General features: G+C 39.8%; 1 protein-coding gene across 9 annotated transcripts in view; it reads right to left on the bottom strand.

Annotated features, from left to right (window-relative positions):
- Positions 1-15,540, bottom strand: part of VRK2 (VRK serine/threonine kinase 2) — a 51,625-nt gene extending 36,085 nt beyond the window's left edge. For all 9 annotated transcript variants that reach the window (XR_009957823.1, XM_062571485.1, XM_062571489.1 and 6 more), the window contains exons 1-6: positions 15,427-15,540; positions 14,944-15,084; positions 3,147-3,202; positions 2,610-2,679; positions 1,647-1,734; positions 1,396-1,504 (exon numbers count right to left, since the gene is read on the bottom strand). Coding sequence is in view for 8 of the 9 variants with exons in the window: in XM_062571485.1 (XP_062427469.1) it covers positions 1,396-1,504; positions 1,647-1,734; positions 2,610-2,679; positions 3,147-3,202; positions 14,944-15,079 (459 nt within the window). In the remaining variant the exon portion in view is untranslated. The remainder of the gene's footprint in view (positions 1-1,395; positions 1,505-1,646; positions 1,735-2,609; positions 2,680-3,146; positions 3,203-14,943; positions 15,085-15,426) is intronic.
- Positions 15,541-15,918: the final 378 nt, after the last annotated feature.

Here is a 15,918-nt window from a genome sequence, read left to right as displayed (position 1 = left end):
CTGGAAGGTTCACTCTGTGCTGCATCTTTATTCATCATACCAGATAAAGCCAAGTGCCCAGTGGCAAAGTCTGCTCATTCCCCTCTCCGTTCTGTCCACATGCTCTGTTCCCACTAGGCACGCAGTTAATGGCTAATCATAAACAAGCCATACTTTGCATGAGTATCCTTATCTAAATACTTAGAATACCAGCTTCTAAGGTCATAAGAGTAAATCAAGCACTTTATAAACATTGGAGGAACTGTTGAGAACAGCAGACTCTTCAGAGGAAGAGCATACACAATCAGCCCTAAAGGTTTATAACATATTTGATCCTGCCAATTATTGCAGGCCTGCACCTCAGTTCCCCATTTCCTCTCATCCTTCTTCAGCTCCTCACTGAGCGATGACTGCTCTGTAATTGTTATGAAAACACATGCTCATACTTGGCAATTTGAACAAAGGACAGTCTAATCTTGGCTGTTGAAGAGTTCAAATGAAGACGGCCAAGAAGCTTAATTTACAGATTTGCTTAATTACATAGCTACAAAAGCTCTTTACAGTTTTATTTTTTACTGAGGTTGGAATGGATCTCTGGAAGTCTCCTGTTGAACTGTGCTTGATGCAGGGCTAACTTCAAAATTAGATCAGGTTGCACATGATACGAAACAATTAAGTTTTTAAAAAGCCTCTGAAGTTAGCATTCCACAACATCTCTGGGCAACCTGTTCCAGTACTAAACTATTCTTTCTTTGAAAACTTTTCCATTACACTCAATTCAAACTCCTCTTCTTACAGCTTGCAGCCATTGCCTCTACTCCATTTGCTGTGCATTTCTATACAGTAACAGCAACAGCAGTCTTTCACAACACAAATGAGATTACAAAGGAAAGTGTATATGATTGTCCATTAGCATCTGCTAAACACATTTAAAAATAAAACTGACAGTTGCAAATAGCCTAATCCTGGCCTGTACAAGACTGTTTAGCAAATAGTCTAACTTCACAGTTGCACAGCTGATAGCACTGTGATCAAAATTCTCAAGCAAGTATCTTATATAATACCCTTCAGACACTGAAAAAGAAAAGGAAAAAAATCAATTAATGTTAAAGCATATGAGAATGGTTTACACATCTCAGTCTACACGTACATTTAAAAATGTTTGGTCTATGCTTCAATTTATTAGAAAGTAGTCTGTTTTGAGCCCACCACATTCCAGTCTGCAAGGCATCTTGATTTTATACTTAATGCTCATTCTACTTTAAAAAGTATAGTATGTAAATTTTATTTACATATAATTTTAAACTCAAAAACTACCTAAAAGGACTTTTTCATTTCAGAAAGAGGATTTCCTTAGTTGAATTCAACAAGTCAAAAGCATAGCAATTTCCTCTCTCTTTCTCTCTCCGTACGTACCATTCGTGCCCCAAGTTGCAGAACAGTCTCCTTCTTAAACCTACTCCCAGAATCTTCAAAGATGCTTTGAAGGTCTTCCCCCAGTCTCTCCATAACCATGAATCTATAGCTGTCAGGGAATACACAGAAGGGAGAAATCCTTTAAGATGGGAACGTAGGTTTGCATCAGATTGAAAAGACATATCTTTCTTTTTGTGGAAAATAGCTCTTCCATCAATTTCATGCTTCATTACAATTCCTCTTATTATTACCTTTTCCCTTTGTGTTCAGCCAAGCCTGATCCCCAAAACACTGGAATTCCTAAACATTTTATTTTTTTGAGATTCATCCATTTTCTTACTGTAATAATAATAAAAAGACAACATTGTGTTAAGGGTAACTAGACTTTTTTTTAGTATTTTATTACCTTTTTTAGTGATCAAGCCAAGACTTCACTACAATGAAACAAACATGATTTGACAGACTACTTTAGCAAACAATTCAGATGATAACTTCACTCTTTTTAAGTCCCCTATATTCTCTAAAACAAGAAGTTTTCTGTTTCAGCAATGTGATACTTTGTATCCTTAGAAGGCAACAGATACAGTTAGCAACAGCTGAGAAAGCAATTGATTTTAAAAGCTTTACTTTATTCAAGATGGTAAATTTAAACACAGTACATCAATATAGCATGCTTCAAACTATCAAAGGTTCTTATGTCTACCAGCAATCTAAGTCATCTATAGTCTCTATAGTCTTTAGGACAGTTCCTACGAATAAATCACATCCATGCTTATTTGAGTGTCTGCAGAATCAACTGCCTCAGGTACTACAAAATTCTCTGATGATTAAAAGCATTCTTAACTTTGTTCATGGGAACAGTTATTACAGCAGAAGTACCCTCTGTTGTAAGACTGGCCTCACTCAGGAGTCCATATATTGTTCTGGACCATGGTGTGGGTATCAGCAGAAATCATTTGGCACATTCTGTTCTCACTTCTGATCAGAAAGAACAAGGGCTACATCCAAGTAGAGAAACCTAAGGCAACCTAAAATTTTATAGCACCAACTAGAATCAGTTCAGCATGTATGAAATGAGATGACTATAAAGCACTAAAGTATCAGACCTCATGGGGGGGGGGGGGGTGAGGGGGGACCAAACAAAACCAATCAAACTTGGCTTTAAAACTAACTGAATTAGAATTCAAGGTTTTATTTTCTTATACATTACTTACTATGCTCTTGTTTTGCAGCCCTCTGGTAAAATTTCAGTTCAGAAAACAAGGGGCCGTTTTCAAGGTACTCCTATTGAGAAATAAGTAAACTTCGTATCAAAAAATACATTAGAAAGAAAACAATTCCTAAAAAAAATGCATGTGAAATTCAGAGGATTAAAATCTATTTTCCCCTTTCCCCATATATTTTTTTACACTTTTTTTGCCATCTGATTTGCCGTTTTTGTAAGTAGTAAGAAGAAAAATCTGTTGGCAACATGTTCTTATAAACAACACTGATTCTTTGGGGAATTATTTAGGAAACTATTTTCAGAAATACTGTAAATCAGGCATAGTTTTAAATTCACAGTCTCATTTTCCTTACTAAACTGTTCAGGGCACTAATGAAGTCAAGGAAACACAGAGCATGAAAAAAAAACAGACTGAAAAAAAAGGCACAAGCATTCAGTACAAACTCAATGCTTAAAATAAGAATAGATAATTAAGGGAAAGCACTGCATATAAGTTAACAATTTAGAAATGAGATCTACACATTACCACTTTAATTACATGCACAGCATCATCTTCTACAGGAACATGAGTTTGAGGGGAAGCTGCAAAATGAGAAAGAGATGGGAATGAAGCTGTATACCACAAAACATAATTGCAAATAAAGAGCAAGCTAATGTTGCGTAAGGCAATCAAAAAATGTGGGACAAAGATTTCCAATTCCTAACATGTAGTATTAATTCCTGTTTTTAAAGATCAAAATTTTGTCAAATGAAAAAAAAAACTCAAAAATTTTATCAGAAAGTATAAAAGCAATTTTAATCCACATTTGCAGAACTCTCTCCCTCAATGTTGATCAGGGAGTAAGCAGGATGTCTCCATCACTTTTGCACCACAATGAGGTATCACATTACAAGTGATGTTTTAGTCATTCAAGTCAATTGGATAACCTCTTTATCTGGCTCCCGTCAATCCACTATCGTGACAAAGACACCACTTAAAAGTTATGACCTACATTATGCCTGTAGACAGGACTGTCTACTTTCCACTATTACAAATTAATTTGGCCCCAGAACCTCACTTTCTATTTTGACATTATTTAGACATTGGCCTATGTTAGGAATAGCATAGCCATCGCTTACCTAAAAGAGAGATGAAGGATTACGCCTCTTAGAGCAAGTAGAAATTTCAAAACAATAATTGACCACATGTGCCAATTACAGCCCAGGAGACAGAACCTCTCCACACAGACAATGTGATTCTATTTTCTTCTGACCCTGAGAGAACTATCAGTTTTCCCTGATACTGCTGAACCACAGAGCTACACTGGGATTAAAATTTAATGAGACTGAATCATCTTTTAGAATGATCACTGGAAAAAAAAATCTAAAAAGAATACAGTTCCTAGGAAATAAGTCTCCCTTTCAAACTTCTTACAATGATCAAATACCAACAACAGTCCAGGTGTGAAACACTTCAGTTAGTGGCACACACAAAAATAGACCACTTTTATCCGCATAATAAAAATCAAATAAACTTGGATCTAATCAAACTATCCAAGCTTACATTTTTGATGGTCTGAGCATAAAAATATTTTTACAATGAACAGACTCCTTCAGCTGCCATCTTCCCTTAAGGTCTGCTTAAATCATCTGGGTTGAATCTGGCAGTATGCACACCCCACAGACAAAGACCCCAAGGCTTCTGCTTGACACCTCTTGATTAAAATGTTATCAGCACAGAAACATTTGTGAGATAATATGGTCATACCCTAAAACAGCAGCTTTGGAAGGTGTGAACTACCTATAAATTCAGGAAAGTAACAGTCATATTCAGAACACAATTTAAAACTATTCTTATGACCAGAAAGGAAAGTCAAAATGGATTTTGTTCTTATCATATTCTTCTACTGAACTAAGAAGTAAGGCACAGGTACTTAGGTCTTCATCTAGTTTGGTCACATGTAGACTGTGTCTTAATAGCAAAAAACATTACACTTCAGAGGGACATATCCCATGTGTTTTCATTGTATTCAATGTCATCACATCACCAGAACAGCGTAAGATGTGCTCCCTGACACAGATCAGAAAGGAACCTGTTCTCAAGAAAATAGATTTTAATATCAAATTACTTAGCAATTAATGGGAGGTAGCCCAGCAAAGGGACCTAGCTCCCACGACTCTCACACAATGCCGCCATGGAAGCTTTTTGGAGACATACTGAAAGAATATGCTCAAGAAAAAAATGAGAACAAAACTCACTGCAAATGGTTACAAGGTGAAAAGGAAAAAAAGTCAAACAAAACCCAACAAGAGACAGGAACAGATGCTCCAGTAAATAAGTAACATGACATTCAAAAATACAAGAGGAGAAAAAGTATCACCATTTTTACTGCATATACATGAAACAAAGCTCAACACACACAGTGGACAACACAACTCTAACCTTCTTATGCAGGGAACGCTCAGACAATTAATCGCCTACATATAGATAAGCAGAAGTTGCATATATACACCTTTTGTTACATTGTTTTAATTTACCATTCCTATATCAGGCAGCAGTACTTTAACGACATTTAACATATAAGACAGACTACCTTTTTGTCTATAAATATACATAACTTTTTTTAAAAAAATGTCTAATTACTATGTATAGTTACTTAACAGACTGGAAAGGTTCCTAAGGTTTAACAAACAGTCTGATTACATACCTCATAGACCACCACCACATACTCTCCTGCGAGTTTAGCTCATAGTTAATTACTGTATACTTGTAATTAGCCATGTGCTAGCCTCGTTCTGTGTGGTAGCACATGGCTATTCATAATATTACAATCAGTTAAATGCTAGACTGCAGGACAGTAAGCAGAGACCCTGCAGGAGAGCAACGCTGACATGCAGTAGGTCTCTGATGGCATTTAAGTAGGTACATAGAGTACCAGGAGTGCTATATGGCAAGATTATGTTTGCAAAGGGTACCTTAAAATAGCATAACAAATATGAGAGTTCCCAGTTTACAGCTTGTATGTTGCTTTTCATTCACTATAGAGATGTATGATCTCCTTAGATGGGGGGAGGGGTGTTGATGTATGCATACAATCAAAACCACTGTCTGCATAATTGTTAACTGGGAACACTGGCACAAGATGAATCTGTGTAGGGGGCTATAGCTGCTTCTATCTCATGCCAAGAAGAGTCTCTCAAACATTTAGAAAGCACAAAGGCTACAGCTCTATTTTCTCTTGCCTTCCTCCATCCCACAATCAGAGCCACCACCAAAGAAAAGTATATGAAGAATTTAAAATACACTCTGAGATAAAGTAGTGCAGTAGGATTCACATTCTTTGCCATAATTCTCTACTGTTCTGCCTAGACAACACAGCAAATAACTTACCTCAAATTAACCCCTATCCAGAATTCCCTAGTTTCATACAGGCACAGCAGTTATGGTCTTAACATCCGCTTTAACCATGAATTTCAATGGTTTTGTTACTGAGTGCCACAATCTTAATTAATGTAGCCTTCTAAATGCTAATATGACATAGTAACAAAAGAGTTTTTCTGGATGAACTGCAATTTCCTACAACCACAGAGCACAATTGCATACAGCCTGACAAAGAAACGTGCCAATTCTGCTTGCCAGTTCAAACGTGCTTGTTGTAGTTTTAGCAGTTAATTTGTGGTACTCACATTTGGAATATGGTGAAATATTTTCAATGGCTCTCACAGAACCTGTTTTGTTGACAAAGTTTACACAGCGGAAAAGTAAACAGCACTGATTTGGCAGTTCGAAAAAACATCCCCACTCCTGCCCACAGCTGGTGTCTTTGCCACTGTTGGATATTCTGAGAATATATTCATTTTGGAAACACAAAGAGAACTACTTTCAAAAGTTCTTGAGTCGCTACATTTTATTTTTCCTTTGTTTCACTGGATAGCTGATCCTGGAGAGTGATATTGTCAGCTTAGTTTTTGCAGAAATAAAACCTAACTTAAGAAGTTAATACTATGCTCCAGAGTTACAGGCTGCCTGCAAAAAAGCTGGAAAAATTCCGACCCTATTTAAATAAAGCCAAGAGCTGTTACATTTGATGGCTAACAAAAGGAAGGAAAATGTCACTCAGAGCATCTAACAATAAAAAACAACCTAAGTTGCAGGAATGTTGTTATTAAAAACCAAATGTACATAAATGAGAAAGAAGTAGCATCTGCTATCTAACACATTTAATTTTAAATACATCAAAAACAGAGGATACCAAGGCAAATATTTAAAGGTAAATGCAGCACATTGTTTCAATTTTCAGAAAATATTGGAGATGGAGGGCGGAAGGATAAAAACATTCAGTGCTTGAAGTGTGTTTATAGCTCATTTTTAATATAGCCTAAGGAAGACCTGCCTCTCTGTTTGTATCTTTACTTTACTCTAACAATAAATAATCATTTCCTGGACAGATCCTTTTCTAATCAGCATATTTGAATAGTTTTTTTCTAGATTATGCTTTCAGGTATCTTTATGAATTTTAGTTTTATTATACAAATTACATATACATGGATCTGTATTGTGCTTGTGAATCCATCTTCTACAGGACCTAACTAAACTGTTTTCAAAAGAAAATTGTGCTCTACTGCTAAACTGTTTCGCAGGTAACTGCAAATGCCTCTAAGTAAGGAACATTTGGTTCTGCTGGGAAATTTCATTTTATTTCCTATTCAACTCTCTATGAAACCCTAATTTTGATTTACTAAAGCCAAAGTTTCTCATTCCACAGCAATGGAAGCCATTGTTTGACTTTCAGAGTTAATTAACTCTGAGCTGGAATAGGTATGACACATCCTTTAACCCCAGGCAGAAAAGCTATGCATGGTCTGCTTACAGTACTCTTAGATGAGGGCCTAGGCCTCTAATATTTAAGACTTCATGCACAAACTGTTTTCTGGCAAGATTCTGCTCTAGCCAATCTGCTGGCCTGACACAGTGCCCACTTAGAAGATGCTATGCCAGTTTCAACTGGGTATAGGTGCCAAAGGTGGCTGAAGAGAGCACTCTCCATACGGCAACAGGTGATATATATTTCATCTGAAGCTCTTCCCGTCATCATATTAGAAAAGTAGAAAAGCGCCCCTCACTGAAAAAGAAAAAAAAATCAAACCTGCTCCCTTTACTTCCTAGTTTTACCCAGCACGCTATCATCTCAAACCCTGACCAGAACTTCTATGAGGTGGATAAATGCAGAGCAAGACAACGGCTCCTAACCAAATCACAAGTGTTTTAAACAAAACAACACAAAACGGCCATATTAAGCGTTAGCACTCTAACATGTAACAGTAATGATCCTTGAAGACTTTCCAACACACTTTGCAATACTGTGTAAAAATAACTTACGCTTTGAAAGTTAAGATTTCTAGGCTAAATAGTATGGAAAACCTGAGAGAGATGAGGGAGAGAAGACTCAAGAAGAAGAAGGCACCAGCAAGAAGCTGTACAGGCAGGGAAGACTTTCCCTTTAGCAGTTACAGTTGACTAGATGGTATAGGATGAGACTGCTTCCAGTAACTACTGAGCAGCAAGATCAGGCAGAACTTATGATTTAGTTTGCCTAGAGACAGGGTGAAAGATTAGGTAATCTACTTACTATATCTGTATTTATGCAGTTTAATATTAGCAACTAGATGAAAAGACTCTTTCCTCATGTGCTGTTTGTCTAGCATTGAATTCATTTTCCCTCTAAAGTTCATAGCAGGATGTACAATGAGACCTTTGCTAAACTACAGCTTAACATCCGAAGGTTCAGAAAGATCCATACCTAAGCAGACACCTGTTAGTGTCTGTAATTACAGCTCTTCACTATTAATGTTCTTCTTTCTGTTGAGTTTATAAAAGTGATGCTGAACACGTATCTGTAGATATCATTTTTACTGCATTTTTAAAATTAATTTTCTGCATAACACAGTAAATATTTTAGTAAAGTTAAACTACTGTTGAAGTATTTCATTTCTCTAGAACCAGTTATTAAAATTCGCTTTCTAACTCAAATCAATGAAAGAACACTATGATAATGACAGAATGTGCTTCCATCAAAGCTTCTGCTCACTGACACAGGTACACCTTTCATCACAGCTATACAAATTACCCCTGGAAATTACTCTTTCTGAAACAGTTTCTTCACACACATCAGCCTGATTCCCAGAACATCAGGCTTCAGAATACCAGTGACAGAGCACAGTGTGGTCTAAGCTTAAAATCAGAAGGGGCAAAAATCGCACCTCCTCTCTACCTCTACCAGCAGCCTAGCTCCCTGGGCTGCTCATATTAAGAGTATTCACCCATTTGGTCAATACTTACTGCTCAAGCAGATACTCTTTGCCTTCTCTAGGAAAAAAATGGTTAATGCGCTGGCTATATTCTGTCACAGACCTCCAAAGAGACTGAGGTATCACTGTTACCACTCTAGCAATAGTAGTTTCCTGAGTTTCCCGTATCACATCAAAACTCATGCAAAAATAGCAGTCAAATAAAAACCAAATAAAAACACCTTCTGCAAAGCCACCTATGAGAAATGGTTTCAAAACTCTTAGCTTTCACCTACCACTTACTAAGTTCCATTGCATTGTAAGATACAATTACAATACAATTAAAATACTTACGATATCGTAACTATTACTATAAAAGATATCTATAACAATATTTGGCAGAACCATCAGTTTCAAAAGAGGGAAGCTTAAATGCAGATAGTGCTATGCAAGGTAGATTTCACTGTGGCAGTGAAATCGTAACAAAACATTATATGACCTTTCTGTATTTAAATTTTCAGTCTAAATTGTACATTAATAGAGTCCTTGCAGTAGGACTAGAGAATGATTTATATAAAACCTAGTGTTAATTACTGACTGTGATCAGGAAGATAAATGAGAGAATGTAAGGCTCTCAGTGGCACCTTCCTCAAGTCTTGTTTAATTTTCTTATGTACTACCACTGTTCTCCACGGGGCTATAAACTAGTCATGAGATCACCCTTATGTCACATTTTTCCTTAGTTGCTCTCCATCCCTCCTTCTTATCAATGGGATAATACAGTTCTGTCGGGTAGCTGAGAGCAAATCAGCACCACTACCAAAAGGAAAAATCTCTTCTAACATTTAACACCGTAGATGGTACTAGCTTATGATCTGTACTGCTTTCCCTACGACAAAAGCAACATTTGAACAAACAATTTTAGATGGTTCATATTGCTTCTGGCAGCAGCAGCAGCAGCTCTACTCTTCAGGAGCATTGCGAAGAATCAGTACTTGCATCAGCCTTCTGCTGTTGGGATAAATACACAAAGGGAATCTAAGGGAAGGGACAAGTCAACAAAGAAGCAGATAAGATGGTATATAGGAGAAAAAAAAATCAGGAAGCCAGGAAAAATGCTTGAGAGAGAGGATAAAAGCTGTAGATCCTGGTGACTTCCACATATATAATCAGAAGTTTAGAAGCCCCACACCTGAAAAGACCATTTGCATCCTAAGGCTCAGGGTCAGTAAATAGCTTTCAGTAATTTTGATTTAGTTAACAGAACCTTCCAAGGAATGCAACCATAGTAAATATATTTTGCAGAGGTAGTTCAAAATTTCTCAAGTACATACATTGTTACAGATTAATAGAGTATGGAGTACTCTTAAAGGGAAATTAAGCTGTAACAATGCACATCAAAATCTTCACACCTCTGCTGTAAAAATACTTACCAAAAGATACAGTGAAAGTTAACCTTTACTTTTGTAAGAAGGGTTTGCCATTCATATCTGCAGACAGTCAAATTTGTCTCCACTCCCCTGTCTTGCTCAGCCCTCTACAGTTCTTTTTGGGTTAGCTTCTCTGAAAGTTTAGTGGTCACTGACACATCTAGCTACATACATATTACACACTATCTCAAAGTGGGTGAACAACACATAGCAAGAAGGCACCTCTCAGCACCAAGCATCTGTGTCTAATACTCAAAGGTTCATCAAGGACCTGGGAGTGCTGGTGGATGACAAGTTGACCATGAGCCAGCAATGTGCCCTTGTGGCCAAGAAAGCGAATGGTCTCCTGGGGTGCATTAGGAAGACTGTTGCCAGCAGGTGGAGGGAGGTGATCCTGCCCCTCTACTCAGCCCTGGGGAGGCCTCATCTTGACTACTGTGTCCAGTTCTGGGCTCCCCAGGACAACAGAGACATGGAGCTACTGCAGAGAGTCCAGCACAGGGCTATGAGGATGATCAGAGGGCTGGAGCACCTCCGCTATGAGGAACGGCTGCGAGAGCTGGACCTCTTCAGCCTGGGGAAGAGAAGACTGAGCGGGGATCTGATCAATGTGTATAAGTACCTGAAGGGAGGGTGTGAAGGGGACAGGGACAAACTCTTTTCAGTTGTCCCATGTGACAGGACAAGAGGCAATGGGCAGAAATTGAACCACAGGAAGTTCTGCCTGAATGTGAGGGGGAATTTCTTCCCTGTGAGAGTGATGGAGCACTGGGACCAGGTTGCCCAGAGAGGTTGTGGAGTCTCCTTCTCTGGAGATCTTCAAGGCCTGCCTGGATGTAACCCTGCCTAACATGCTCTAGGTGACCCTGCCGAGCAGGGAGGTTGGACTAGATGATCTCCAACCTTACTGATTCCACGATCTACTTTGTTATCTTGACTTTCAAAGACAAAGTCTTCAAAGTCTTCTGCAGAATCAAGCCCCAGATAAGCTGCTGAATGATAAATTTTACATAATACAAACAAGCGTAAGAGAGAGAGCTGGACAAAACAGGAAGGCTTCTGTCAGGGCCAATACTTGAGAATAAGTCTTGTCCATTTCCTATATTAATTGTACGATGAGTTCCAAGGGAGACTAAGCCTTTAGTTCAGTGCTATGTAATATAAATATCCCTTCTGAAAGAGGGGATAAAATTAATACAAATGCCATTAAAAAGATGGCAGCTGCCATTCTTCAGCTATACTGTCACTTACAGAAAAAGCAAAATAGTGATAACAATGGTCCCAGACAGTTTTCCCTTTCTCAGCTAATCCACCAACAGCTTTCTGCCTCAGCTCAGTAGGAGACAAACTGCAACAAATACCACAATGCATGTGGTCCTTGTGATTAGTCAGAAAATTAATCAAATCTGCATGAAACACTCATTGAATTCCATGTGCTGTACCATCTACAAGGTCTGGTGTGATTTGACTGTAACAGAAAATATGACAGAACTATATATAGAGTGATTTAAGAACACAGCGCTTGTCTTATATCTTCTCAATTCACTTTATCTTATGCATTGAGACTTACACCCATTACAACCTTGCTTTCTGCACTGCACCTGCAGTTCCTTTAGTCCCTCCTGTCTGTGGGAGCTTTCTGCAAGTCTGTACGTCTCCTTTTCCTTTACATCCTGATCCTGTATTCTACATCCTCACACACTCTCACAATTTATTCTTGAATGGCAATATTGAGACACACCTTACATTCATTTCTTAGCTCATGCTAAGGTCTGTTTTCTTATGGTAACACTTGCCATATATGCTCTAGGCAGAGTAGCTCTCAAAGACAACCAACTGATGTTTCAGAGGTCATAAAAAGCTACCACATACATCAAAAGAAAAAATGCAAATATCAAAAGTGTGTTACCCTTTGGCTCCTCTATAACTGCTCATTTCTGAGGAACTATGGCTACTGATCTGACTCGAAAAAAGGAGTAAATAGAACACTCTGCAATATAGGGAAAAAAGCAAAAGATATGGCAGCTAGACTTGTTTTTGTGACAAAGCTCAGGACCTCCCCAAAGTATATAAAAAAGATTAACATCAGAAGAGAACATTATTGCACACTGGAGAATTTAATTAATGGAAGAAGCAGACAAATTATTATTTTCTTATCAGGAAACAAAGAACTACCAAGACAGGATAAAAAGTTTGGAAGTAAAACAGTTTCTTAACATAGTTTAAAGCTAAGTAACTTTTGAACTGCTGTCAAGAACATCTTAGGCTATGTCTACACTAGCATTCTGATTAGGAGCAGTAGTTGAAACTCCAGACATCCCCATTTACCACCCACTCGTTCAGTCTGCAAAGAAGTTAAGTGTGTGTGAACTATAAATTTCAGAGGAAACTAGAACAGAAACTCCACTGTAGGAGCCTACAGGATGCACTCCAACTCCTGTGAGTGACACAAGGATTCAAAGCAGTTCTTTCAGACAGCCTCAAACCACCAAACCACACACTTAGTGAGAAAATTTTGTGCAGCAGACCAGACCAGATCTAGTTCAAAATAAAACAAACTCTCAACTTAAATATAAGATAGATGTAGGTACCTAATCATCAACTGTTCTCATTTCCTTATCCACTTCTACTACACCAAACTACCTGCAAACATATACACAGCCATAGTTTTCTCTAAGTTCTTTTTACTGACTGTACTTATTTTGTCTACAGAGCAGCAGGAACAATTTAGGTTCCTACTGAAGACTTTTCACCTGGTGGACACGGGCATTCAGTGTAACAAAATACAATTTAGTCTTCCTTTTAAAAGGCAGAATATTAGATACTGCCTTGTGTACAATTTTTTTTCAGAACACTTCTCCACTCAAACTTGAAGTTAAGATGTAACTTAAGTCCAGATAGAACACAAGAAAGATTGCTCACCCTCTTGTAGAGAACAGATACATATCACTAACTAACAGAATAGTATATCTGGGCAACCACTTCAGAGAACTAACATCAGATCCCACATGGGACCATCACGTCATGAAATAAAATACAGGTCTTCAGTTGCCATTCAGTTCTTTGTGAATTACCATAGTAGGTCAGAGGAGAATAAAGGAGGGAGGAGAATAACAGTTCAGCGCTGTTACAAGTTCCTGAACAGCTGAAAGCAGACAAGCACAATGACATACCCAGATAGACATAACAAAGATCATACTAGATTGTCATAAAGAAAACAGTGGCACGTGAGTGCTACATTTATGACCGCAAATACAAAAGACAAAACACACTAACCCCTACATAGAAAATGCAAAACTTTTCTCTCAACATTAGGATCCTAATGGCACAGTTTGATACCGATGGGCAACCCCTTCACCTGCAACCATACTGAATCCACTGAATCAAGCATGGCTCTGCATGTTTGAAAGGAGTCCCTGAACACTGAACAGCTCGCAGTTACTAAAGGCAAAAGAAGTGAAATGATGTGTGACATATGATGCCTGTTTTAATGAGAAACTGTCTTCTTATAAAACTCTGGAAAACACACTACATGGAAAGCTCATGCTGTATCTCAGTGAATTATCAGAGTACTGAAAAAGTACTCAATATGAAATACACATTTTTAAGAAATCAAAAAAAGCAGAAAACAACAATACCAGAAGTAAAGGTATTTTTAAAATACTATTTTTTAAAATGTGAAAGTCAATTTATGTACAGTAGTGGTTTGATTATCAAGTTTTGAACATTATTACTCCAAATGCAGAGTTAATATATCACTAACTTTTTTAAAAAATAAAAATAAAAAATGCTTGCCTCCAGGGGTGATGGACTAAACTATGCTTCTAAATAATTTTTTACTGCTATCTTAATACCAGCTTAGTTCAGTCCCTGATAGATCACTGTGAACAAGTTTGCTTCAATATGCTGTACACATTCTGTGCAAAAAAAAAAAAAAAAAAAAGCTCATGCCACTCTCTTGAAAACTGTATTTGCTCTTTTATAGAGACCAGCAACAGCAACATACATTATACCCTCTCCAGTGACCCAGAGTGCTTTACAAACTGCCTTTCAAAACCATTCTTTCCTTACAAAACACTGACAGAGTGAAATGTAGCAGCTTCTTCTGAAGAAAATGAAGAAACACGCGCATTTCCACCTCTGGTGAAAAACAAAAATTTAATTCAGAGGCAACACCCAGCTAACTACTGCTGTCGTTACGTTTCTTTGACAAGCTCTGATTTTACATCTTATCCAGATGATGACATTTCCGATAACCAGAAACCCAAGGCGCATTCCAGAGCATCAGACTGATGGTAACCCAAAAGAGGCCGCTTAATTCTTTGGTAGTCTTTGACAGCAACAGCACCCTGTCTACCCCACGCAAGCCCCAGAGCAAAAAGCATTTGAGGCTGGCAGAATGGGCTGGACAACCCAGGGAGAGGCATGCTGCTCCATCAGCAAAACTTCAGAACAACTAGGACACCTGACAGGGTGCTGTTAAAGGCCGAGAGTCACACTCCAGCACAGGTGAGCACTGGCACATCCGTAACAATAAATTTTGGCACTGCGCTCTTTTTAATGCAACAAGATTATGAGCACACGTTCACCAAACATCGGTATTACCATTACCATCGGTATTATTACCTAAATAGATTAAGCCAAATCCTCCCTGGCCGATCTGACTGCCCAACCTCCAAGATTTTCCTTCCGTGTCTTTCAGGATCATGCCTTCTGGCAGAGGAGTGGGTAGTTTGCTTCTTCCGCACCTCTTCGGGGGCATGGCGCCTTAGGGAAAAGACAAGGCTGACCTTTGCCAGAGATCACTCGACACCCTCTTCCCAGAAGGCGGTACACGCTGTAAGCGCCGGGCCTTGCCTTCCCGCCGCCTCCCCACGCACGCAATGCCCTCTCCCCGACCGCAGCTCCCGCCGCCGCCGCCCTGCTCCCTCGCAGCAACACCCCCCCCTCTCCCCCCCAGCAGGCCCGCGCGGCCCCCAACGGCCCAACGGCCGCCAGCGGCCCAGCACGCCCGCGCGGCCGCCAACGGCCCAACGGCCGCTGGGGGGGGGGAGGGGGAGCGGCGCGCGCCCGGCCCCGCCGCCCGCTAAGGGCCCAACGGCCACGCACCTCCGCGGGCCCCCGGCGGCCTCTCCTCGGCCACAAACTTCCCGGCGGGGAACTTCCCGCCCGCGGCGCCGAGGCGGCGTGCGGCAGCCCGCAGCACGGACCGGCCCGCCGTGCCTGGCCTCCGCGGGAAATCCCGGGGCGGGGACGGCGGAGGCGGCCGAGGGCGGTGTCGCGGCTCTGCCCTCCCTCCGCGCCGGCGGGTTCCCCCTCAGCGACGCGAGCGGCGGCGGATGCCGGCGTGGCGAAGAGCCGCCTCCCGCCTCCCCTCAGGCCGGGGCCCAGGAATCGCCATTCTGCCGCTGGTGATGCGTCGACTCAGTCCCATGCAGAAGCGCCGGTTAAAGACAACAGGCTGGAAGTCAAGAAACCAGAAAGTGCATCTGCCCCTGCTAGAGCTTACACAAGTCACTTCAGCCCTCCATCCCTTTAGCTGTACTTTACAAGTGAGAAAACATTTTTTCCCCTTGAAGTGCTTTGATATCTATAGAAGTA

The sequence above is a fragment of the Rhea pennata genome, chromosome 3 (genome assembly GCF_028389875.1).
Source record: "Rhea pennata isolate bPtePen1 chromosome 3, bPtePen1.pri, whole genome shotgun sequence".
NCBI lineage: Eukaryota > Metazoa > Chordata > Aves > Rheiformes > Rheidae > Rhea > Rhea pennata.
Note: the sequence above shows the minus strand (reverse complement) of the source record. Positions and strands in the feature narration are given on the sequence as shown.